This window comes from Oncorhynchus masou, chromosome 28, assembly GCF_036934945.1.
Source record: "Oncorhynchus masou masou isolate Uvic2021 chromosome 28, UVic_Omas_1.1, whole genome shotgun sequence".
Lineage (NCBI taxonomy): Eukaryota > Metazoa > Chordata > Actinopteri > Salmoniformes > Salmonidae > Oncorhynchus > Oncorhynchus masou.
The window spans coordinates 35,291,900-35,317,424 of record NC_088239.1 but is presented as its reverse complement, the minus strand read 5'-3'; the positions used below and the strand labels follow the sequence as shown (position 1 = coordinate 35,317,424).

The 25,525-nt window shown below is 43.0% G+C and overlaps 1 protein-coding gene across 4 annotated transcripts in view; it reads right to left on the bottom strand.

Annotated features, from left to right (window-relative positions):
* LOC135517531 (enhancer of polycomb homolog 1-like) overlaps nt 1-25,525 on the bottom strand; it is a 75,915-nt gene that overhangs the window by 26,414 nt on the left and 23,976 nt on the right. For 2 of the 4 annotated variants that reach the window (XM_064941923.1, XM_064941924.1), the window contains one exon: nt 5,339-5,498. In XM_064941923.1, coding sequence (XP_064797995.1) covers nt 5,339-5,438 — 100 coding nt within the window. In that variant the 5' untranslated portion in view covers nt 5,439-5,498. Of the gene's footprint in view, nt 1-5,338; nt 5,499-13,867; nt 14,307-25,525 lie in introns of those variants that run through there. The other 2 variants (XM_064941921.1, XM_064941922.1) reach the window with 2 other exon arrangements.

Here is a 25,525-nt window from a genome sequence, read left to right as displayed (position 1 = left end):
CCAGGCCGTTATCCCCACATGCTTCAAGAAGGCTTCCATTGTTCCTGTACCCAAGAAGGCAAAGAACTGAACTACTACAGTCCTGGAGCACTCACTTCTGTCAACATAAAGTGCTTTGAGAGGCTAGTCAAGGATCATATCGCAGCCACCTTACCGGCCACCCTAGATCCACTTCAGTTTGCATACCGCCCCAACTGGTCCACAGATGACAGAATCACCATCACATTGCCCTATCCCATCTCGACAAAAAGAATACCCATGTAAGAATGCTGTTCATTGACTACAGCTCAGCACCATAGTACCCTCCAAGCTCTTCCTCAAGCTGGAGGCCCTGGGTCTCAACCCCACCCTGTGCAATTTTAAAATGGAGAAATTCGTCCTAAAAATATAAATGAACTCCCATGGCATAATTGTGTTAGTGTTTGCAACAATATATAGAATAATGGGCGACATACTGTATCTAAAAAATATTTTAACTTTTGTCCAGGCCTCTGCGCCTCAATGTCATTACATATTACAAAAGCAAAAAGCCATTTTAAAGCATATCACATGATGGTAATCATGAAACTAATTGACATAATTTGAGGCAATCGGAGTTGAACCTGTGGATGGTTTCAAGGCCTTCAAACTCAGTGTCTCTTTGCTTGAAATCATGGGAAAATCTAAAGAAATCAGCCAAGACTTCAGATTTTTTTTTTTTTTTTTTTTAAGACCTCCACATCTGGTTCATCCTTGGGAGCAATTTCCAAACGCCTGAAGGTAACACGTTCATCTGTACAAACAATAGTACGCAAGTATAAACACAATGGGACCACGCAGCCGTCATACCGTTCAGGAAGGAGACCTGTTCTGTCTCCTAGAGATGAACGTACTTTGGTGTGAAAAGTGCAAATCAATCCCAGAACAAAAGCAAAGGACCAGGTGAAGATGCTGGAGGAAACAGGTACAAAAGTATCTATATCCACAGTAAAACAAGTCCTATATCAACATATCCTGAAAGGGCGCTCAGCAAGGAAGAAGCCACTGCTCCAAAACTGCCATAAAAAAGCCAGACTACGGTTTGCAACTGCACATGGGGACAAAGATCGTACTTTTTGGACAAATGTCCTCTGGTCTGATGAAACAAAAAATAGAACTGTTTGGCCATAATGACCATTGTTATGTTTGGAGGAAATAGGAGGAGGCTTGCAAGCCGAAGAACACCATCGCAACCGTGAAGCACAGGGGTGGCAGCACCATGTTGTGGGGTGCTTTGGTGCAGGCAATGCAAAAGGCAATGCTACCGAATACTAATCGAGTGTATGTAAACTTCTGACTAGTGGGAATGTGATGAAAGAAATAAAAGCTGAAATAAATGCCAAGCATGGATATAATAACCTTGTGATTACAAAACAAATGGTCATAGTTATTATATATTTTTTAAACACTATGTTATACAGAATCACAAAAAATGAATTGGCTTCATTGTTGAATATAACTGATAAGGGCATAGGTGACATTTTTTTGCTACTTTGAAAACCTTACATGTCTTTGACCCATATACCGTCTACTGGACCTTGCCTATGCCGCCCATGGCTCATCCATATACTTATATGTACATATTCTCATTCATCCCTTTAGATGTGTGTATTCGGTAGTTGGGGAATTGTTAGATATTACTGCACTGTTGGAACTAGAAGCACAAGCATTTCGCTACACTCACATTAATATTGGCTAACCATGTGTAAGTGACTAATAAAAGTCTAATAAAAATTTGATTGGATTTGATTAGTACTTACTCAAAGTAAATTAGATATCCGTATTTAATTTTCAATATGTTTGCAAAAACGTCTTAAAAGGTGTTTTTACATTGTTATTATAGGGTAGTGTTAGTAAATTGGTGAGAAGAAAAAAATAAGTCAGTATTTATAATCAATGTTTAATTCCGGCTGTAACAAAATGTGGAATACGTCAAGGGGTATGAATACTTTCTGAAGGCACATAGGCCCGTTTCAATTGTGTCTGGCTTGCGGTTTCAAATAAAGCAGAATATTTTGTGCTCATGTAATTAATAAAAAAAGTTGTCAGAAGTAGGCAGGGCCATAGGTAAACTAGGATATGACTAAAGAATGAATCAAGGTGATTTTCCCACAAATACAAATGGTGGTCACACCAGATAGTGACTGGTTTTGTGATCCACGCTACTACCTTGAAAAAAAAGAAGTTTTTTATGTATTGTTACCAACAGATGCATATCTGTATTCCCAGCCATGTGGAATCCATAGATTAGTGCCTAATGACTTCATTACAATTCTATGTTGCATATATATTTTTTGTTCAGTATATTTATAAATAGTATACGTACAAAAATAGGGAATTTTGTTAAATAATTAATTCTAACTTGAAAAGTGAATTTATAGTTTACTTATAAAACTGTTGGATTTTAACCATTTTATTATTTACGGTCATCCGTGTCAGTCTTGGAGTCTATTAGTTTTCTTTTAGAGTTTGGTTTTTCATTTTGTCTGTGTTAACACTACACCATGTTTTGGTGTTGACTGCATCAGTAGTATGTTAATAAAATTCTCTAACCTTACAAGTTGTTTTGAGTTATTATCCAGTTTGGATGATTTTGGCCAGGAGTGAGCAGATAAGCAATAAAGCACATTAATTTCTACGCTTTTTCACAAGGCATTCTGCACCGCCATCTTCAGTCCATACTTGTGCCTTTTAGCCCAAGAACATGTTCCAACACTTCCCAAGTGGTAGTGCTTCCCAAATGGCACCCAATTCCCTATATAGTGCACTACTTTTTAACAGACCACCAGGGCCCGAGAAAAACAGTGTACTTAATAGTGAATAGGGGTTACAGAAAGATGACCATAGGAACTCTGGTAAAAACACACGTCTCCAAATTTAGATCACAATCAGCAGCTTAATGCGGCGAACTCCAGAAATACACTAAGCTTGCAAAAAGCCTGCCCTCCCTTTGCCTTTGGTTCTACATGAAAGCCCCTTCGAAAAAAACAGAGCTGACAGGAGTGTTTGTGAGCTGGGGCTGAGAGGGGGTCCTCTGGGCTTAGACTATTCAGTGTCCCACAACCCCTGCCTAGCCTGTGCCCCTCTACCTTCCCATATGTGCCCTCTCTCACTGTGCAAGTGTGCTCAAATGTTTTCAGACCACAGGACACCTCTGGATCACACTGCTGCTATTAGAGAATCCCCAGGGGCTAACAATCACTTAAAGGTCCAATGCAGCCAATTTAATCTCAATATCAAATTCTTTGAGTAACAGTTAAGTACCTTACTGTGATTAATAAAAAAATAGAAAACAGATTTTTAAAGAGCAATTTCTCAAACAAGAATTTTACTGCGACTGTCTGTTAGTGGTCTGAGTTGGAAGGGGAAAACTAAAAATAAGAAGCCTTTATTGGCAGAGGTTTGAAACGCTATCTTATTGATGGTATTGCACCTAACTAATTTACCGCATGGTGATGTCAACATAGAAGGCCAAAACTCCATCCCATCAAAAAAGAAATGTCAGGGTCTTTTGACACTACTCTTAAAATAAAACTGCATTACCATAATTTTCACAATTTCACACTATTACTCCAACCTTAGTGTGGAAATATATACACTGCTCAAAAAAATAAAGGGAACACAAACAACACAATGTAACTCCAAGTCAATCACACTTCTGTGAAATCAAACTGTCCACTTAGGAAGCAACACTGATTGACAAATGTCACATGCTGTTGTGCAAATGGGATAGACAACAGGTGGAAACTATAGGCAATTAGCAAGACACCCCCAATAAAGGAGTGGTTCTGCAGGTGGGGACCACAGACCACTTCTCAGTTCCTATGCTTCCTGGCTGATGTTTTGGTCACTTTTGAATGCTGGCGGTGCTTTCACTCTAGTGGTAGCATGAGACGGAGTCTACAACCCACACAAGTGGCTCAGGTTGTGCAGCTCATCCAGGATGGCACATTAATGCGAGCTGTGGCAAGAAGGTTTGCTGTGTCTGTCAGCGTAGTGTCCAGAGCATGGAGGCACTACCAGGAGACAGGCAAGTACATCAGGAGACGTGGAGTAGGCCGTAGGAGGGCAACAACCCAGCAGCAGGACCACTACCTCCGCCTTTGTGCAAGGAGGAGCAGCAGGAGCACTGCCAGAGCCATGCAAAATTACCTCCAGCAGGCCACAAATGTGCACGTGTCTGCTCAAACGGTCAGAAACAGACTTCATGAGGGTGGTATGAGGGCCCGACGTCCACAGGTGGGGGTTGTGCTTACAGCCCAACACCGTGCAGGACGTTTTTCATTTGCCAGAGAACACCAAAATCGGTAAATTCGCCACTGGCGCCCTGTGCTCTTCACAGATGAAAGCAGGTTCACACTGAGCACGTGACAGACGTGACAGTCTGGAGACACCGTGGAGAACGTTCTGCTGCCTGCAACATCCTCCAGCATGACCGGTTTGGTGGTGGGTCAGTCATGGTTTGGGGTGGCATTTCTTTGGGGGGGCCGCAAAGTCCTCCATGTGCTTGCCAGAGGCAGCCTGACTGCCATTAGGTACCGAGATGAAATCCTCAGACCCCTTGTGAGACCATATGCTGGTGTGGTTGGCCATGGGTTCCTCCTAATGCAAGACAATGCTAGACCTCATGTGGCTGGAGTGTGTCAGCAGTTCCTGCTAGAGGAAGGCATTGATGCTATGGACTGGCCCACCCGGACTGTCCAGGAGTTGGCAGATGCTTTCGTCCAGGTCTGGGAGGAGATCCCTCAGGAGACCATCCGCCACCTCATCAGGAGCATGCCCAGGCATTGTAGGGAGGTCATACAGGCACGTGGAGGCCACACACACTACTGAGCCTCATTTTGATTTGTTTTAAGGACATTACATCAAAGTTGGAACAGCCTGTAGTGTGGTTTTCCACTTGAATTTTTTAGTGGGACTCCAAATCCAGACCTCCATGGGTTGATGAATTACATTTCCATTGATAATTTGTGTGTGATTTTGTTGTCAGCACATTCAACTATGTAAAGAAAAAAGTATTTAATAAGAATATTTCATTCATTCAGATCTAGGATATGTTATTTTAGTGTTCCCTTTATTTTTTTGAGCAGTGTATATAACATAGCAACACCACATTTTGACTGCACTGGGGCTTTAAACATACCCCAGACAGAGCACACATGCACTGCACACACACAGCAGCATGAACACAAACTGCAGTATGTGCACACACGCAAAGCACACTCGAGAAGAAAAACAAACATCTACCGTCTGACCAAAGAGACAACAGAAAAACAAAGACCGCTGACAAACAGGCTACATGAATAGTAATACTCCTTACGTTGTATGTGAATGAGCTGCTTTGGCATCTTGAAGTCCCCAGGGTATAGGGACTCGTAGTAGGCGATGTTGCTCCCTGCTTCGGGGACGGGGATGACCATGTTGTCCCGTTTCTCACCATACACCTGCTGTGCCGAGATAGCCCGCTGTAGATGGTGCTCCTGTGGGGGAGTAAGGTAAAGGTCAGTAGGCCTACACTACAACTGCGGCAGTTAAAAAATAAATTATACGTAATTACACAAAAAATCAAACTGAGCACGCTTTCTAATGTTTCAAAAACAATGATTAACAGTAAGTAATAATGGGGTATAACGGCTTAATATCATTTTTGTGACCTGCTTCTTTTAACCAATGTTAAAATAAATAATTTAGATACAATAATAACAGCAAACATATCTAAAACTGAACATAAGGCATCAACAAAGTGCCTGTCCTGCCACAAAATGCTGAGTGATATTGCGTATTTATTATTATAGTTCAGGGATCTACGCTGACATTTTTTACAATGAGTACATGATGTACACCTAAGTAGAAGCACACAAATAAAATGTAGGCAACAAAAAACTTTCTTCTGATACTCATCGGTCTATTCTTGTTCTGAGAAATGAAGGCTATTCCATTCTATTCAAGGAATAGCCTTCATTTCTCAGAACAAGAATAGACTGATGAGTTTCAGAATTAAGTTGTGTTTCTAGCCATTTTAAGCCTGTAATCGGAAACACAAATGATCCTCCAGATACTCAACTAGTCTAAAGAAGGCCAGTTTTATTGCTTCTTTAACAAGCACAACAGTTTTCAGCTGTGCTAACATAATTGCAAAAGTGTTTTCAAATGACCAATTAGCCTTTTAAAATGACAAAATTGGATTAGCTAACACAACGTGCCATGGGAACACAGGAGTGATGGTTTCTGATAATGGGCCTCTGTACGCATATGTAGATATTCCATTAATTTGCTGCCATTTCCAACTACAATAGGCATTTTACGTTTATTTTCTGGCTGGAGCTCACATTGCCCCCATTGTTGTTTTCCTTATAAACAAATGTGTGTGGATGTGTGCATTCCTATCAAAGTAAGTGCCGTATACAGAAAATATTGTGTTGTCGTTTCTACTGTAGCATGAAATATGTATGCTTGCATGTATGCATTTACAGTTTTATCCACTTTTTCATGTACTGTGACAAATAATGCATTCCGAATATTGCATAAATTGTAATGGACACCTATGATGTGTGTAAAATACTTTTTTGAAGGTCGTACTAATTATAATGAGCTAATGCTAAGCTATTTGCCAGCTATGCGTGGCGCCATTTTTGTTGACATTATATAATGCATTCTGGGTGTCATGTAAACGTCTGTCAGACCAGAAATTTATTGAGGTCAATGAATGGTTCACTCATCTTTTGAGTAAACTTCCGGAAGTGAATGAAGGTAAGTAACTGATCGTAGACGACACACCACCTCCAAAATGCATACTGTAAACAGACCAAACTAATCTTGTCTCTTATACATGGCGGCACACAAACTACCCATCGATGATTACTTACTCAAATATTTAGATCAATGTTGAGCTCACCCGTGAAGTATTATAAATAGTAATTGGTATTAGATAATTCATATTGTGCTCTCTGTCAGCCTAAAGTTTCCTAATATGCTTGTGTTACATCAATGTCTCCTCAGTTAGAGCTTGGACGAATGTAGTCCACATTTTCTGGTTTGGATGATTATTTATGCTGTTGCTATTTCTGTGAATGTCTTAAGGAGAAGTTAATCTAAAGTTCCATGCAAAAGACTTGTATGTTCATCAACAATTATAATGATTATTTCTGCAAATTGATGTGGCTCTCTGCAAAATCACTGCATGTTTTGGAACTACTGAACATAACACACCAATGTAAAATGAAATTTTTTTTGGATATAAATATGCCCTTTACCGAACAAAACATACATGTATTGTGTAACATGAACACAATTGAATCTCCAAGCTGACAAGGTGAAAATCTGCCGTTCTGCCCCTGAACAATGCAGTTAACCCACCGTTCCTAGGCAGTCATTGAAAATAAGAATGTGTTCTTATCTGACTTAGACTCTGCCTAGTTAAATAAAGTTATTCAAAATATGTTTTACAAATATACAGATTTCTGATTGTTATGAAAACGTGAAATCGGCCCTAATTAAAATCAGCCATTCCGATCAATCGGTCGACCTCTATTGCAAGCCTCCCCATTTTTCCTCCAAACAGAACGGATGGTCATTATGGCCAAACAGTTACATTTTTTGTTTCATCAGACCAGAGGACATTTGTCCAAAAAGTACAATCTTTGTCCCCATGCGCAGTTGCAAACCACAGTCTGGCTTTTTACGGCGGTTTCTTCCTTGCTGAGCGGCCTTTCGGATTATGTCGATATGGGACTCATTTTACTGTGGATTTAGATACTTTTGTACCCGTTTCCTCCAGCATCTTCACAGGGTCCTTTGCTGTTGTTCTGGGATTGATTTGCACTTTTCACACAAAGGAAGTTCAGGATGACCAATCTTGGAGTTTTGCTGATTTCTTTTGATTTTCCCATGATGTCAAGCACAGAGGCACCGAGTTTGAATGTAAGCATTGAAATACATCCACAGGTACACCTCCAATTGACTCAAATTATGTCCAATTGACTCAAAGTATGTCTATTAGCCCATCAGAAGCTTCTAAAGCAATGACAACATTTTCTGGAATTTTCCAAGCTGTTTAAAAGGAAGTCAACTTAGTGTATGTAAACTTCTAACCCACTGGAATTGTGATACAGTGAATTATAAGTGAAATAATCTGTCTGTAAACAATTGTTGGAAAAATTACTTGTGTCATGCACAAAGTAGATGTCCTAACCGACTTGCCAAAACTATAGTTTGTTAACAATAAATTTGTGGAGTGGTTGTAAAACGAGTTTTAATGACTCCAACCTAAGTGTACGTAAAATTCCAACTTCAACTGTAAACCACTACGAAATATGTTTTTCATCATCAAAAATATTGTATTTTCAGCAGTTTGAAGCTGGTGTAGAAAACAGAAAGTAAAAGCTAAACTTAACGGGAAGCATAAAATTAGAGCACATAGAACAGATCTACCGCTTAGACTTGCTTTCAATGAGAATGACAGATCTAAAATAAAATTGTGAAATTGGTCATCCATAAAGTTATACATTGCAGCTTTAAGGCGCATAGTACATAAAACATGGCCACTATTGACAAACACGCATTTGCGTGGTCTGGCACAAATCAGTCACAGATATTCGTATTGTAACAAAACTTGGTACCCGTTCCAAACACTGGAGACTCAACATATTCAAGCACGGTCAGATCGACCACACGGTGGCGCTATAATGCACCCATGTTAATATAGCTTAATCTGTTGATTCCATGTGATGACATTTGGCACACATGCTCAGGGATATGAGTCTAGCTAACCTGTAAAGTATGGTTCAGTAATGCCGCATGGTGGCGTTGTTAGACATGAAAAAACAGTCATGCAAACTCATTGGCTCATATCAGCCATACTGTTTGCGCTAGAGTCCTGGAAAAAGTTGCATTTAAGACATGGGTACAGAGATGCCATAACGAAGTTGGTGCCAAATCGGTCCAGGAGAAGACGTTTTAACGTCAACATCTTTGAAAATAGTTCAAAATACTGCATAAGCATAATATTTATTGGATAATTTGTTCAATGTATTGTTCTGATATTTGGTAAGTATGGTAAACAGTACAGAAGTAGCTCATCTTTGAGCAATGTTTCCAATTTGTCCCGATGGTGGCAGAGTGGGCTTATAGCTGAATCCTGGCAACTGTTGTGGCACTCACAAATTTATAAAATAATACACTCCAGACAACCATATTGGAAGGATAGACTGTTGCTTTAGTAATGTGACCATGTCACTGACAGGATGTTCATATCAGATATGATAGCATATAAAGTAAATAAATAATTAAACTCTCAATGAGCCGTTTATGAAGGTCTCAGCATGGCCCCAAATCACCCCCATGAGGCCTAAGGCAACATACACACCGCTGAACTCCAGGCAGGGTGAAAACTTGCATAAGGAACCAATTGGAAGCAGGCCTAAGCCAGACTCCTTTGCACGCTCCTCTGGAGAACGCCAGGCAGCGACCCACTAACCTGAATCACAGCTGACCTGACGATAGCAAAATTACTCACAGCTGCTTGACTGAGCTTAGTGAAGTTGGGGACCTTCCTCTATTAATGTGTACGCACATGGTAGTGATAAAGGATGTTTGTGAATGAAACAACCAATGAACAAAAGTCACAGCAGGGAGAAGGACCGTACATTAGATAATTTAGCTAGCTTATCCTTAGCTCAGGTAGCCTACCTTCTTATGGCCTAGCAGCATTAGCTAAGGCCGGTGCAACATGTAGGGTGGGTGATAAATAGAAAAGCACCCTGTCATAAAAATTCATGATACAGAAACCTTGCTACAAGCATCAGCTTACTTGTCTCAGTGCTCGTATTTGTGCCATCCTGCCAACTCCATGTTTTGGCATGACAATGTCAAGAGCAGAAACATCTGATACCATTAGACTACCTGATACACACAGCTAGGACACGTGGGCCAAAACAGAAACACAGATGGGAAAGATTTGCAGCCTATTTTCACAGAGACATGCATTTCCCTCAATGTAATGTTCCCGAGGAACAGGATGTAGACTCCAATAAAAATGTGTGGCCTCCAGCAGGTGTTCATTAGACAAGCTGATTGCCTGGGCCCTAGTCAAAATAAGTGTACTATATACAGTTGAAGTCGGTAGTTTACATACACTTCCGTTGGAGTCATTAAAACTAGTTTTTCAACCACTCCACAAATTTCTTGTTAACAAACTATAGTTTTGGCAAGTCGGTTAGGACATCTACTTTGTGCATGACAAGTCATTTCTCCAACAATTGTTTCCAGACAGATTATTTCACTTATAATTAACTGCATCACAATTCCAGTGGGTCAGAAGTTTACATACACTAACTTGACTGTGCCTTTAAACAGCCTGGAAAATTCCAGAAAATTATACCAACCCTCTTTCTGGAAATCTCCGATTCAGTCCAACCCTAATTTAGCATCGCTGATTCAGCTAATTTAGGTCTTGTTGAGCAGCTAATTAGTAGAATCAGGTGTGTTAATTTAGGGTTGACTGAAAACCCACAGAACTGTAGATCTCCAAAAAGAGGGTTGGGCAGCCCTTGATATTTTTATTTTACTTGGCAAGCCAGTTTCGAACAAATACGTATTTTCAATGACGGCTTAGGAACAGTGGGTTAACTGCCTTGTTTAGGGGCAGAATGGCAGATTTTTTTTTTACCTTGTCAGCTCGGGGATTCGATCTTGCAACCTTTCAGTTATAAACCCAACGCTCTAACCACCTGTCGCCCCAAACTGGGCGAGGCATATAGGGAATATGGTGCCATTTGGGATACAAACAATGACTCATAGCCAGTCTGTTCAGTCAGACAATGGCATCTGCTAAAGGTAAGAGTGGTGTAATCAAAGGAAGAAGTAGGCCAATTTCATCTTGTATTCAATTAAATTAAAACGGTCGTCACAGGCCTGTTCAAGACCGAGTTCAGTATTCAAGTAGGTTTTATAATTACAGCCTCAGTGCAGATTCTGTTTTGATCGACCAATTGAAGAAGTAGCCTAGTGTGTGTATAGTAAATTCTAGTAAAGTAGCAGATGCAACAGCACTGCACTCAAATCATGCAGCATATGTCAACATTTCAGCAGGGACATTGGCTAGGTGTACCGTATTGTTTCAGCAGGGATGTTAGCTATTAGGCTAGGTGTAATTGTCAGTGTGGAAGATTATGAAACACTGGCTCAGTCTGACTCATGTTTCTCTTGAAGGATTACAAAACTGAAACTGGGAGAGGCAAGCAGGGGTTGGAAATTGTTCACTACATGGGACACAGTTTAGCGCATGCATTCTCAAACTTTTTGGGGCCGGGAAACCTTTTCTGTTACAGGGAACTAATCAGGAACGCAATCAAAACAACTTGAATGAGAAATAGCATACCGAGTTTTACCATGACTTCAGCAGTGAATTACTGGACGGACTAAGTATCGAATCTTGGGAAGGAACATTTTAAAGGCCCGCCTCTTGGCATTGGAGAGAATGTTGCAGTTTTGAAGTTAATTTCCTGCAATGTATGCTTTGGCCACAAATACAGGTATAGGATGTGTCAACATTATTTGGGTACGAGTTAATAGAATAACTTTAAAGCTGAGATTGACTGGACAGTTACTTTAAATAAATAAAAACATTTTGGGGGAACAAGAAATATTGAGTTGAAATGTAGAGAACTGCCCACAAAAATATATTCCTGTGAGCCTCCCAGGCCTTGTTGTGCAGGGTTAACAAGATCAATTGTAGATCAGGGATGGGAAACTAGTCCGAGGGCTGGAGCTGTGTGTGCCCCCCCATCTATAGAAAAACACAGCTGATTAAACAAACTGCATTCTAAACAGAACATTAGTTTAGTGTGTTAGCTGGGACAAAAGGGTTACACCAAACAGGCCCCTGAGGACTGGAGTAGCCCATCCCTGTTGTAGATTAATATCACATTTGTATTGTTTTACAGCCTCATCTTATTCCAAGGATCCTTTGGCCAAAATATGTTTAATCAGTAAAAAAAAAAAAAAAAAAAGAGGCTGGGGACCCACTGCAGTACCTTCATGGACCTCACTTTGAAAACCCCTGGCCTAGTGCTCACCCATCAAACAAATCCAAGTCCTCATACAGGTTTGGCACAGTCCATTCAGTAACCGAGTAGCTTAATTGTGCAAAGAGCAATCCACCAAGACAAAAATAATAATTTTGAACTTAATGGAACTAGAGGACAGTCAAGGAAAAAGACATAGGTCAAGCCAAACAGTCTTCGATTTCTTAGAGGGGTAAGCAACCCTGTTCCTGGAGTGATGCATGATTGTTTAAACTAGGGACTACACCTGCCCAACTGAGATTGATCAGTTCAGTTATTGCCTAAAATTCAACACACCTGGTCTTCCAAGTTGGTTAAATCAAAAATAGGGTTGCTTACCCATGTCCTAGAGCAAAGCATGATGGGGAAACACTTCCAACATTTCATAAAACATTGAGACGTATAAAATATATATGCTGTTGATTCCTATATGGTTTCACTATAGACCGCCAGCCACAGAGTTTTGCTTTCCAGATTTAAAACAACCTGGTCAGGGGAAGCTAGCTAGCAGTTCATCCATTCAGTCTGCCCCAGTCAACCAGCCCCAAGACTGCGTCCCAGATGTCAACTTCTGGACCACTAACCCAATGTACAGTAAGACACAAGTAATGCACTATAAAAGAGAATAGTCCAGGTTTTCCATCCAGTTCCCACTGGGGTAGATGAGGGTCAGACAGCAAAGCCATGCTGCATATCACTTGAGCCCCTGTAGTAAAACACCTCTCATCTGTCACTCCAGGTTACATAACAGAGAGCACAGGAAGGGAGACGGGCTGGCGGTATTCTTCTGGTAGTTAAATTGGCTGCACTACTGCTCCCCCATCCCTCCGATGCTGTAGTTGAGACATTGCTGATCATCACAACAAAATGCTCAAATGGTCACTGGGTTTTTTTTGGATTATAACCCAGAACTGGGTTGTTTTGCCTCACCCCGACAGGCAAAAAATATGCACACCACATCAGCACTCAGATCTGCTATATTATATTCAGGAGGTCATGTGCTTCATTATCCTTAGGCAGGTGCTCTTTACTTTCATAACTAGTTTACTACAGCCTCCTACTCGAGGTGCTTTTATGAATACCTGGACTGGCTTTTAAATTGCAGATTTGTCAGTTGTAGTTCAAGCTTGAAAGAATTTGACTATGGGTATACATTCCAACAGAATCAATGTCCCTGTAAATTTGAGACACTTGGCTAAGCATAGCTTTTGTGCACACATGTGTATTAGAAAAAAGTATGTGCAGTCTGGCAAGAGGTATCTGCGCCTTAGAGTTTGCACGTTTCTGTTCAGTTATTGACTGGTAGTGCCAGTCGCACAGCGTCTTGCGTGGTAGTTGTTTTACCGATCTGTCCAAATGTGTAGCCCATTCAAAACATGCATAGTAAAGACATGTCGACTCAGTGTCCCCCCCTGGTATTTGTTCGTGGTAATGGAACCACTTCAAAGCCCATCCCCAACTGTGTTTTTGGCAAAGACAACGTAAACAAAATGGCGGATGCGAAAAGAATCACGTGACCCCTTTGTGTTTTCCAATGTAAATCCAAGTGAAATAAGTGGATACAACACGGCTTACTAACCTACATTCGAAATAATACACGGCTGGGATAATGTTGACGGTATATTTGCGGTGTTACACGCACATTTCGTCGCAATTTACACTTCACAGAAAACCGACACGGCAGCCATTTTGTGCAAACTTGCGCAGGCAAGATAGGTGCGACCCCCATATTGTGAACATAGTGCAAACATCTTAACTATGAATCTGACAGCGATAATAAAACATACCGATTCCTCCTCTTTCTCCATCCCAGTTGGCATTTGCGGCACTGCCCGATTGATAGAGGCATATTCGTGCAGGTCAGGCAAGTCCTCGCAGCGGAAAACGGGTAGAAGCTTGGTAGCGTCCAGCGCCCGTGCCCGAAACGACAATTTACTCATTTTTTATAATGTGAGATGCAGCATAAATCTACCGATCTAATAATGTTCACAGCAGTACTGGTTTGAGTTCTCATGGATGGATCTGTGATGTTCATCAGAAGTCGCTTGGTACAAGGGCAGGTATACGGCGATGCAAACGGGAGCCGGGAAGGCCCGGATTTTGGTCGATTACTACTGTCGGTCTCTTTTTTTCCGAGGCTCCACTCTCCCTCCCTTGTTCAATACGCCATAGCCAACATGGCGGACATTACAAATTCTTGCAGCTGTCCCTTCGCTCCTGGCGGCCCAACCCCCGATCACACAACAGCCATTCCCTTACGGTATCGCGCGCATGCGTGCTCGCGGAGCCCCGAGGGGCGGGAACACGAGGGGAAGTGGATATCACTAGTTACCACAGCCAGAAAGTCAAACCCCGCCTATTTCTACAATTTCTTCTTAAATGTGATATAAAAAAACCTAAACCACTCATACACTTAAATTAAGACCAAAAACGATGTTTATGAACTTTTGACAGTCAATTTTGACTTTGTGGCTGTGGTAACTAGTGGAACCCTGGTGAAAGGAGAGTACTCACGCTCCAGTCGGTAGAAAAAGTGATAATTAATATTTTGCACAAAACGTGTATCAGCAAGAAAAAAAATGCAATTCACCGTACCAGTCAAAAGTTGTTTTTTCTTTATTTTTACTATATACCACATCGTAAAATAAAAGTGAAGAAATCAAAACTATGAAATAACACACATGGACTCATGTAGTAAGCAAAATCGTGTTAAACAAATCAAAATATATTTTGTGTGAGATTCTTCAAAGTTGCCACCCATTATGACAGCTTTGCAAATTCTTGGCATCCTATCAACCAGCTTCACATTGAATGCTTTTCCAACAGTCTTGAAGAGTTCCTAACAAGGGATGCCCGATACATCGGCAAGCACATCAGAATCGTACGATATTAGCTAAAAATGCCAACATTGGCCCGATGTCTCCTTTAACAAACGATTTGCAAAACCGATGTCAATGCATACCCATATAATGTTGGTACATGATGTAATGAACCACAAAAAAATCTAGCGCTACACGTGCCACACAGCATTCCTAACCTAGACCAATGTCTGCTGTGTGGATCGAGCAGTCAACAAGTCCAGCAGTCATTTGAAAGAGTAAGAACATTTCAGCGAGACAACTCAAAAGGCGAAATCCATTAACGGCAAGATAATGGAATTCATTGCCCTTGACAATCAACCGTTCCAAATCACATACACATGGTTAGCAGATGTTAATGCGAGTGTAGCTAGTTTGTGCTTCTAGTTCCGACAATGCAGTAATAACCAACGAGTAATCTAACCTAACAATTACACAACAACTACCTTTACAAGTGTAAAGGGATGAAGAATATGTACATAAGAATATACACTGCTCAAAAAAAATAAAGGGAACACTTAAACAACAATGTAACTCCAAGTCAATCACACTTCTATGAAATCATACTGTCCACTTAGGAAGCAACACTGATTGACAATACATTTCACATGCTGTTGTGCAAATGGAATAGACAACAGGTGGAAATTATAGGCAATTAGCAAGACACCCCCAATAAAGGAGTGGTTCTGCAGGTGGTGACCACAGACCACTTCTCAGATCCTATGCTTCCTGGCTGATGTTTTGGTCACTTTTGAATGTTGGCGGTGCTTTCACTCTAGTGGTAGCATGAGACGGAGTCTACAACCCACACAAGTGGCTCAGGTAGTGCAGCTCATCCAGGATGTAACATTAATGCGAGCTGTGGCAAGAAGGTTTGCTGTGTCTGTCAGCGTAGTGTCCAGAGCATGGAGGCGCTACCAGCAGACAGGCCAGTACATCAGGAGACGTGGAGGAGGGCAACAACCCAGCAGCAGGACCGCTACCTCCTCCTTTGTGCAAGGAGGAGTAGGAGGAGCACTGCCAGAGCCATGCAAAATGACCTCCAGGAGGCCACAAAAGTGCATGTGTCTGCTCAAACGGTCAGAAACAGACTCCATGAGGGTGGTATGAGGGCCCGACGTCCACAGGTGGGGGTTGCGCTTACAGCCCAACACCATGCAGGACAATTGGCATTTGCCAGAGAACATCATGATTGGCAAATTCGCCACTGGCGCCCTGTGCTCTAAACAGATGAAAGCAGGTTCACACTGAGCACATGTGAAAGACGTGACAGTCTGGAGACGCCGTGGAGAACGTTCTGCTGCCTGCAACATCCTCCAGCATGACCGGTTTGGCGGTGGGTCAGTCATGGTGTGGGGTGGCATTTCTTTGGGGGCCGCACAGCCCTCCATGTGCTTGCCAGAGGTAGCCTGACTGCCATTAGGTACCAAAATGAGATCCTCAGACCCCTTGTGAGACCATATGCTGGTGAGGTTGGCCCTGGGTTCCTCCTAACGCAAGACAATGCTAGACCTATTGTGGCTGGAGTGTGTCAGCAGTTCCTGCAAGAGGAAGAAATTGATACTATGGACTGGCCCGCCCGTTCCCCAGACCTGAATCCAATTGAGCACATCTGGGACATCATGTCTCGCTCCATCCACCAACGCCACGTTGCACCAAATCCAAATAAATAAAATTGTATTTGTCACATACACATGGTTAGCAGATGTTAATGCGAGTGTAGCGCAATGCTTGTGCTTCTAGTTCCGACAATGCAGTAATAACCAACAAGTAATCGAACTAACAATTCCAAAACTACTGTCTTATACGCAGTGTAAGTGGATAAAGAATATGTACATAAAGATATATGAATGAGTGATGGTACAGAGCAGCATAGGCAAGATACAGTAGATGGTATCGAGTACAGTATATACATATGAGATGAGTATGTAAACAAAGTGGCATAGTTAAAGTGGCTAGTGATACATGTATTACATAAGGATGCAGTAGATGATATAGAGTACAGTATATACGTATACATATGAGATGAATAATGTAGGGTATGTAAACATTATATTAGGTAGCATTGTTTAAAGTGGCTAGTGATATATTTTACATCATTTCCCATCAATTCCCATTATTAAAGTGGTTGGAGTTGAGTCAGTGTGTTGGCAGCAGCTACTCAATGTTAGTGGTTGCTGTTTAACAGTCTGATGGCCTTGAGATAGAAGCTGTTTTTCAGTCTCTCGGTCCCAGCTTTCATGCACCTGTACTGACCTCGCCTTCTGGATGATAGCGGGGTGAACAGACAGTGGCTGGGGTGGTTGTTGTCCTTGATGATCTTTATGGCCTTCCTGTAACATCGGGTGGTGTAGGTGTCCTGGAGGGCAGGTAGTTTGCCCCCGGTGATGCGTTGTGCAGACCTCACTACCCTCTGGAGAGCCTTACGGTTGTGGGCGGAGCAGTTGCCGTACCAGGCGGTGATGCTCTCGATTGTGCATCTGTAGAAGTTTGTGAGTTCTTTTGGTGACAAGCCGAATTTCTTCAGCCTCCTGAGGTTGAAGAGGCGCTGCTGCGCCTATTTCACGATGCTGTCTGTGTGAGTGGACCAATTCAGTTTGTCTGTGATGTGTATGCCGAGGAACTTAAAACTTACTACCCTCTCCACTACTGTTCCATCGATGTGGATAGGGGGGTGTTCCCTCTGCTGTTTCCTGAAGTCCACAATCATCTCATTTGTTTTATTGACGTTGTGTGAGGTTTTTTCCTGACACCACACTCCGAGGGCCCTCACCTCCTCCCTGTAGGCCGTCTCGTCGTTGTTGGTAATCAAGCCTACCACTGTTGTGTCGTCCGCAAACTTGATGATTGAGTTGGAGGCGTGCGTGGCCACGCAGTCGTGGGTGAACAGGGAGTACAGGAGAGGGCTCAGAACGCACCCTTGTGGGGCCCCAGTGTTGAGGATCAGCGGGGTGGAGATGATGTTGCCTCCCTCACCACCTGGGGGCGGCCCGTCAGGAAGTCCAGTACCCAGTTGCACAGGGCGGGGTCGAGACCCAGGGTCTCGAGCTTGATGACGAGCTTGGAGGGTACTATGGTGATAAATGCCGAGCTGTAGTCGATGAACAGCATTCTCACATAGGTATTCCTCTTGTCCAGATGGGTTAGGGCAGTGTGGTTGAGATTGCATCGTCTGTGGACCTATTTGGGCGGTAAGCAAATTGGAGTGGGTCTAGGGTGTCAGGTAGGGTGGAGGTGATATGGTCCTTGACTAGTCTCTCAAAGCACTTCATGATGACGGAAGTGAGTGCTACGGGGCGGTAGTCGTTTAGCTCAGTTACCTTAGCTTTCTTGGGAACAGGAACAATGGTGGCCCTCTTGAAGCATGTGGGAACAGCAGACTGGTATAGGGATTGATTGAATATGTCCGTAAACACACCAGCCAGCTGGTCTGCGCATGCTCTGAGGGCGCGGCTGGGGATGCCGTCTGGGCCTGCAGCCTTGCGAGGGTTAACACGTTTAAATGTTTTACTCACCTCGGCTGCAGTGAAGGAGAGTCCGCATGTTTTCGTTGCAGGCCGTGTCAGTGGCACTGTATTGTCCTCACAGCGGGCAAAAAAGTTATTTAGTCTGCCTGGGAGCAAGACATCCTGGTCCGTGACTGGGCTGGTTTTCTTTTTGTAGTCCGTGATTGACTGTAGACCCTGCCACATACCTCGTGTCTGAGCCGTTGAATTGAGATTCTACTTTGTCTCTATACTGACGCTTAGCTTGTTTGATAGCCTTGCGGAGGGAATAGCTGCACTGTTTGTATTTGGTCATGTTACCAGTCACCTTGCCCTGATTAAAAGCAGTGGTTCACGCTTTCAGTTTCAAGCGAATGCTGCCATCAATCCACGGTTTCTGGTTTGGGAATGTTTTAATCGTTGCTATGGGAAAGACATCTTCAACGCATGTTCTAATGAACTCGCACACCAAATCAGCGTATTCGTTAATGTTGTTGTCTGACGCAATACGAAACATATCCCAGTCCACGTGATGGAAGCAGTCTTGGAGTGTGGAATCAGCTTGGTCGGACCAGCGTTGGACAGACCTCAGCGTGGGAGCTTCTTGTTTTAGTTTCTGTCTGTAGGCAGGGATCAGCAAAATGGAGTCGTGGTCAGCTTTTCCGAAAGGAGGGCGGGGCAGAGCCTTATATGCGTCGCGGAAGTTAGAATAACAATGATCCAAGGTTTTGCCAGCCCTGGTTGCGCAATCGATATGCTGATACAATTTAGGGAGTCTTGTTTTCGCCTTGTTAAAATCCCCAGCTACAATGAATGCAGCCTCAGGATGTATGGATTCCAGTTTGCAAAGAGTCAAATAAAGTTTGTTCAGAGCCATCGATGTGTCTGCTTGGGGGGGGGGAATATATACGGCTGTGATTATAATCGAAGAGAATTCTCTTGGTAGATAATGCGGTCGACATTTGATTGTGAGGGATTCTAAATCAGGTGAACAGAAGGATTTGAGTTCCTGTATGTTTCTGTGATCACACCACGTCTCGTTAGCCATAAGGCATACGACCCCACCCCTCTTCTTACCAGAAAGATGTTTGTTTCTGTCGGCGCGATGCGTGGAGAAATCCGCTGGCTGCACCGCCTCCGATAGCGTCTCTCCAGTGAGCCATGTTTCCGTGAAGCAAAGAACGTTACAGTCTGTGATGTCCCTCTGGAATGCTACCCTTGCTCGGATTTCATCAACCTTGTTGTCAAGAGACTGGACATTGGCGAGAAGAATGCTAGGGAGTGGTGCACGATGTGCCCGTCTCCGGAGTCTGACCAGAAGACCGCCTTGTTTCCCTCTTTTACGGAGTCGTTTTTTTGGGTCGCCGGCTGGGATCCATTCCGTTGTCCTGGTTGAAAGGCAGAACACAGGATCCGCTTCGCGAAAGTCATATTCTTGGTTGTACTGATGGTGAGTTGAAGTTGATCTTATATTCAGTAGTTCTTCTCGACTGTATGTAATGAAACCTAAGATGACCTGGGGTACTAATGTAAGAAATAACACGTAAAAAACAAAACTGCATAGTTTCCTAGGAACGCGAAGCGAGACGGCCATCTCTGTCGGCGCCGGAAGTTCACCACAAACTGTCCAGGAGTTGGCGGATGCTTTAGTCCAGGTCTGGGAGGAGATCCCTCAGGAGACCATCCGCCACCTCATCAGGCGCATGCCCAGGCGTTGTAGGGAGGTCATACAGGAACGTGGAGGCCACACACACTACTGAGCCTCATTTTGACTTGTTTTAAAGACATTACATCAAAGTTGGATCAGCCTGTAGTGTGGTTTTCCACTTTAATTTTGAGTGTCACTCCAAATCCAGACCTCCATGGGTTGATAAATTTGATTTCCATTGATAATTTGTGTGATTTTGTTGTCAGCACATGTAAAGAAAAGTATTTAATAAAAATATTTCATTCAGATTTAGGATGTGTAATTTTAGTGTTCCCTTTATTTTTTTGAGCAGTGTATATGTAAAATTATTTTTACCTTTATTTAACCATGACTTAAGAACAAATACTTATTGTCAATGACGGCCTAGGAACAGCCCCTGCATTGTTCAGGGACAGAACAACGATTTGTACCTTGTCAGCTCGTGGATTTGAACTTGCAACCCTTCGGTTACTAGTCCAACGCTCTAACCACTAGGCTGCCGCCCCATATGAATGAGTGATGGTACAGAACGGCATAGTCAAGATGCAGTAGATGGTATCGAGTACAGTATATACATATGAGATGAGTAATGTAGGGTATGTAAACATTATATTAAGTGGCATTGTTTTTTTGTTACCTTTATTTATCACCGGTGGTGATTTGCTGTGAGGTAGCAGAGAAACAGTCTTGGGTGACTGGAGTCTGACAATTTTACGTGCATTCCTCTGACACTGGCCATGATCTTAGTCCTGGATGGCAGGAAGCTTGGCCCCGGTGATGTACTGGACCATACGCACTACCCCCTGTAGTGTCTTACGGTCAGATGTCGAAGTGGAGTGCAATAGAGATTGCATCTGTGGATCTTTTAGGGCGGTATGCAAGTTGGAGTGGGTCTAGGGTTTCTGGGATAATGGTGTTGATGTGAGCCACTACCAGCCTTTCAAAGCATTTCATGGCTACAGACGTGAGTGCTACGGGTTGGTAGTCATTTAGGTAGGTTACCTTAGTATTATTTGGCATAGGGACTATGGTGGTCTGCTTGAAACATGTTGGTATTACAGACTGACAGGGAGGGGTTGAAAATGTCAGTGAAGACACTTGCCAGTTGGTCAGCGCATGCTCTTCGTACACGTCCTGGTAATCTGTCTGGCCCTGCTTCCTTGTGAATGCTGACCTGTTTAAAAGGTCTTACTCACCTCGGCTGCGGAGAGCGTGATCACAGAGACGTCTGGAACAGCTGATCTCATGCATGTTTCAGTGTTACTTGCCTCGAAGCGAGCATCGAAGTAATTTAGCTCATCTCGTAGGCTTGTGTCACTGGGCAGCTCTCGGCTGTGCTTCCCTTTATATAGTCTGTAATAGTTTGCAAGCCCTGCCACATCCGTTGGAGCTGGTGTGGTATGATTCGATCTTAGTCCTTTGTTGACGCTTTGCCTGTTTGATGGTTCGTCGGAGGACATCGCAGGATTTCTTATAAGCTTCCGGGTTAGTGTCCCGTTCCTTGAAAGCAGCAGCTCGAGCCTTTAGCTCAGTGCAGATGTTGGCTGTAATCCATGGCTTCTGGTTGGGATATGTACGTACAGTCTCTGTGGGGACGACATTGTTGATACACATATTGATGAAGCCAGTGTCTGATGTGGTGTACGCCAATGCCATCGGAAGAGTCACGGAACATATTCCAGTCTGTGCTATCAAAACAGTCCTGTTGCTTTCCATCTGACCACTTTTTTTATTGATCGAGTCACTGGTGCTTCTTGCTTGAAAGCAGTTATCAGGAGGATAGAATTATGGTCAGACTTATCAAATAGCCAGTCTGGCTATCAAGTCAGTTCATCAAATTTCTGTGCTGCTAGAGCTGCCCTGGTCAACTGTAAATGCGGTTATTATGAAGTTGAAATGTCTACGCGCAACAACGGCTTAGCCGCGAAGTGGTAGGCCACACAAGCTCACAGACCGGGGCCGCTGAAGCGTGTAAAAAGTCTGTCCTCGGTTGCAACAGTCACTACAGAGTTCCAAACTGCCTCTGGAAGCAACATCAGCAAAATAACCGTTTGTCGTCAGTTTCACAAACTTGGTTTCCATGACTGAGCAGCCGCACACAAGCCTAAGATCACCATGCTCAATGCCAAGTGTTGGCTGGTGTGGTGTAAAGCTTGCTGACATTGGACTCTGGAGCAGTGGAAACGCATTCTCTGGAGTGATGAATCACGCTCACCATCTGGCAGTCCAACGGACAAATTTGGGTTTGGCTATTGCCAAGAGAACAGTACCTGCCCCAATGCATAGTGCCAACTGTAGCGTTTGGTGGAGGAAGAATAATGGCCTGGGTCGTTTTTATTTTTATATATAGTTTGGGCATGGCCCCTTAGTTCTAGTGAAGGGAAATCTTAATGCTAAAGCATACAATGACATTTTATCTAGGCGATTCTGTGCTTCCAACTTTGTGGCAACAGTTTGTGGAAGGCCCTTTCCTGTTTCAGCATGACAATGCCCATGTGCACAAAGTGAGGTCCATATAGAAATGGTTTGTTGAGATCGATGTGAAAGAACTTGACTGGCCTACACAGAGCCCTGACCTCAACCCTATCTTACACCTTTGGGATGAATTGGAACGCCGACGCAAGCCAGTGCCCAACCTCACTATGCTAATGGCTTAATGGAAGTTAGTCCCCGCAACAACTGTCCCAACATCTAGTGGAAAGCCTTCCCAGAAGAGTGAAGGCTGTTATAGCAGCAAAAGGGGGGGACCAACTCCATATTAATGCCCATGATTTTTTTTATGAGTTGTTCGACGAGCAGGGGTCCACATACTTGGTCATGTAGTATAACTCTTTAACTGTAAAACAAAAGTTTCCACACGTTACAAGGAATGCACAAACTCTAGATGGGCTACTTGAGAAGTTGAACACAAGTGCAGCAGACTGGTGTGAGAAATGACCCTGGCGTGACCTCACTCCCTGCGGGCGTCTCAGGGGAAGTTGGGTTAGGCAAGAAATCTAATTGTATTTGTCAGATGCACCTAATAAAACGTGTGTAGACCTTACCGTGAAATGCTTGCTTAAGAGCCCTTCCCCAACAATAGAGTTTAAAAATAAAATGGTAACACGAGGAATAAAATAAAATACAAGAATGGAGCTATATAAAAAGGGAATACCAGTACCAGATCAATGTGCAGAGGTACGAGGTATTTGAGATAGATATGTACATGACGGCAGGGTAAAGTGACTAGGTATCAGGATTGATAAGAGTCAAATAAGAGAGTAGCAGCTGCAAATTATCTGTAAAAAGTGTGTAATGGGTGTTTGTGTTGAAATGCATGTGTGTATGTAGTGTCTGTGAATGTGTCAATGTAGTGTGTGTGTGTCTGTGTAGATGGCAATATGTAGATATATAATATAGTCTAGTGTGTGTGTGTGTGTGTAGGGTCAGTGCAGATAGTTTGGGAACCATTAATTGACTATTCACCAGTCTGGCTATTTAGCAGTCTTATGGCTTGGGGGTAGAAGCTGTTTCAGAATCTGTTTGCCAGAGAGTAGCAGAGCGAAGTCTATGGCTTGGGTGGCTGGAGTCTTCTGCAATTTTTCAGGCCCTCTGACACCACCTGATATAGAGGTCCTGGATGGCAGGGAGCTCAGCCCCAGTGGTGTACTTGGCTGTCCGCACCACCCTCTAACGCTTTGCGGTCAAGGGCGTGCATTTGACATACCAAGCAGTGATGCGGCCAGTCAAGATGCTCTCGATGGTGCAGCTGTAGAACTTTGAGGATCCAAGGGTCCATAAATATTTTCAGCCTCCTGGGGGGGAAAAGACATTGCCGTGCAGGTGTGTGTGGACCATGTTAAGTCCTTAGTGATGTAAACCCCAAGGAACTTGACGCTCTCAACCTATTTCACAACAGCCCAGTAGATGTGGATGTGCTCTCCCCTCTTTCTCCTATAGTTCACGATCAGCTCCTTGGTCTTACTGACACTTGTAACAGGACAAATATACGCACCTCCCCAAATTATTTGCTAGCCAAATTTGAAAAGCAAACCACGACTCAGTGTACTGTAATTTTAGGGGACCTATATGTTAGTCAATGTCGCCCTCTTGTGGCATTCCCTAAGTACTGCAAAGCGTTGGTTTTGTCATACTTCAACTGGTCTTCTATATTGAACAAAAATATAAAAAACACAACAATATCAACAGTTATGAGTTACAGTTCATAAGGAAAATCAGTAAAACCAGGTGAAAAAGCCTGGTGTTGGTCCTGGTCATTTGTTTAATCTTTGCATTCTAAAATAATTATTAACAGGCATCTACAATGAGTGTACAAAACATTAAGAACACCTTCCAAATATTGAGTACTGTAGTTTAATTCTTTTTTTGAGTAGACAAAGTTTCAGAATTCACAGACAGTGCAGCCTATTTGGGTTGGGGAAAAGTAAATGCAAAACATGAATTTAAACTGTTTACAGGTCCACAACAATTTGCAATCATTTTGTCTTTCAGAAACAATCAGTGACATTTGCTGTAGCCTGAAAAATAAAATATTCTGTATGCATCCCCAAAAACATTTGATGTTCCCCATTGATATTTCCTTTAGATACTGTCTTTGCCTACTTCCAAAATATACAGAAAATAAAGGGTGTCATTGTCACCATAAAAAGGTGAATGACGGGCGATTATCAGGCGGCGTTACAATGCTCGTTCACAAGCGGTTTTACGACGGGTTTGATTTATAACCGGAACCATGTGTATATGGCGTGCGCCAAGTTAGTAAATCAATATGTTTGTGCTTGCTAAGTCTTTGTGTAAAATTTACACAACGGTTATAAAAGGAGGCCCCAGATGTTTCACAGGATGTTTAAATCCACTCACCACCAAATATGGTGATGAGAGGAAGCCCAGTGGCCGGCAGTGGGAGAAGATAGATGTTGGCCGACATTATGATAATTTTCCAATTGATGAAACACTTGAATTCAATACAGCTTTCTGTCCACAAAACTTGAATCTGTTACGAACAGAGTGGGCCAATTTATTGCATTGTTGAGAAACAGTGCTAGCGCAAATCGAGTTATTGCGCATGCACATTTCAGAGAGTAGGCGTTCCCAAATGGAAATATGCTCATTTATGCTCCAGTAGTTTGTGTGTCGGGGGGCTGGGGTCAGTCTGCTATATCTGGAGTATTTCTCCTGTCTTATCCTTTGCCCTGTGTGAATTTAAGTATGCTCGCTCTAATTCTCTCTCTCTCTGGCCCTGAGCCATAGGACCATGCCTCAGGACTACCTGGCCGGATGACTCCTTGCTGTCCCCAGTCGACCTTGTCGTGCTGCTGCTCCAGTTTCAACTGTTCAGCCTGACCTGTTCACTGGACGTGCTACCTGTCCCAGACCAGCTGTTTTCAAATCTCTAGAGACAGCAAGGCGGTAGAG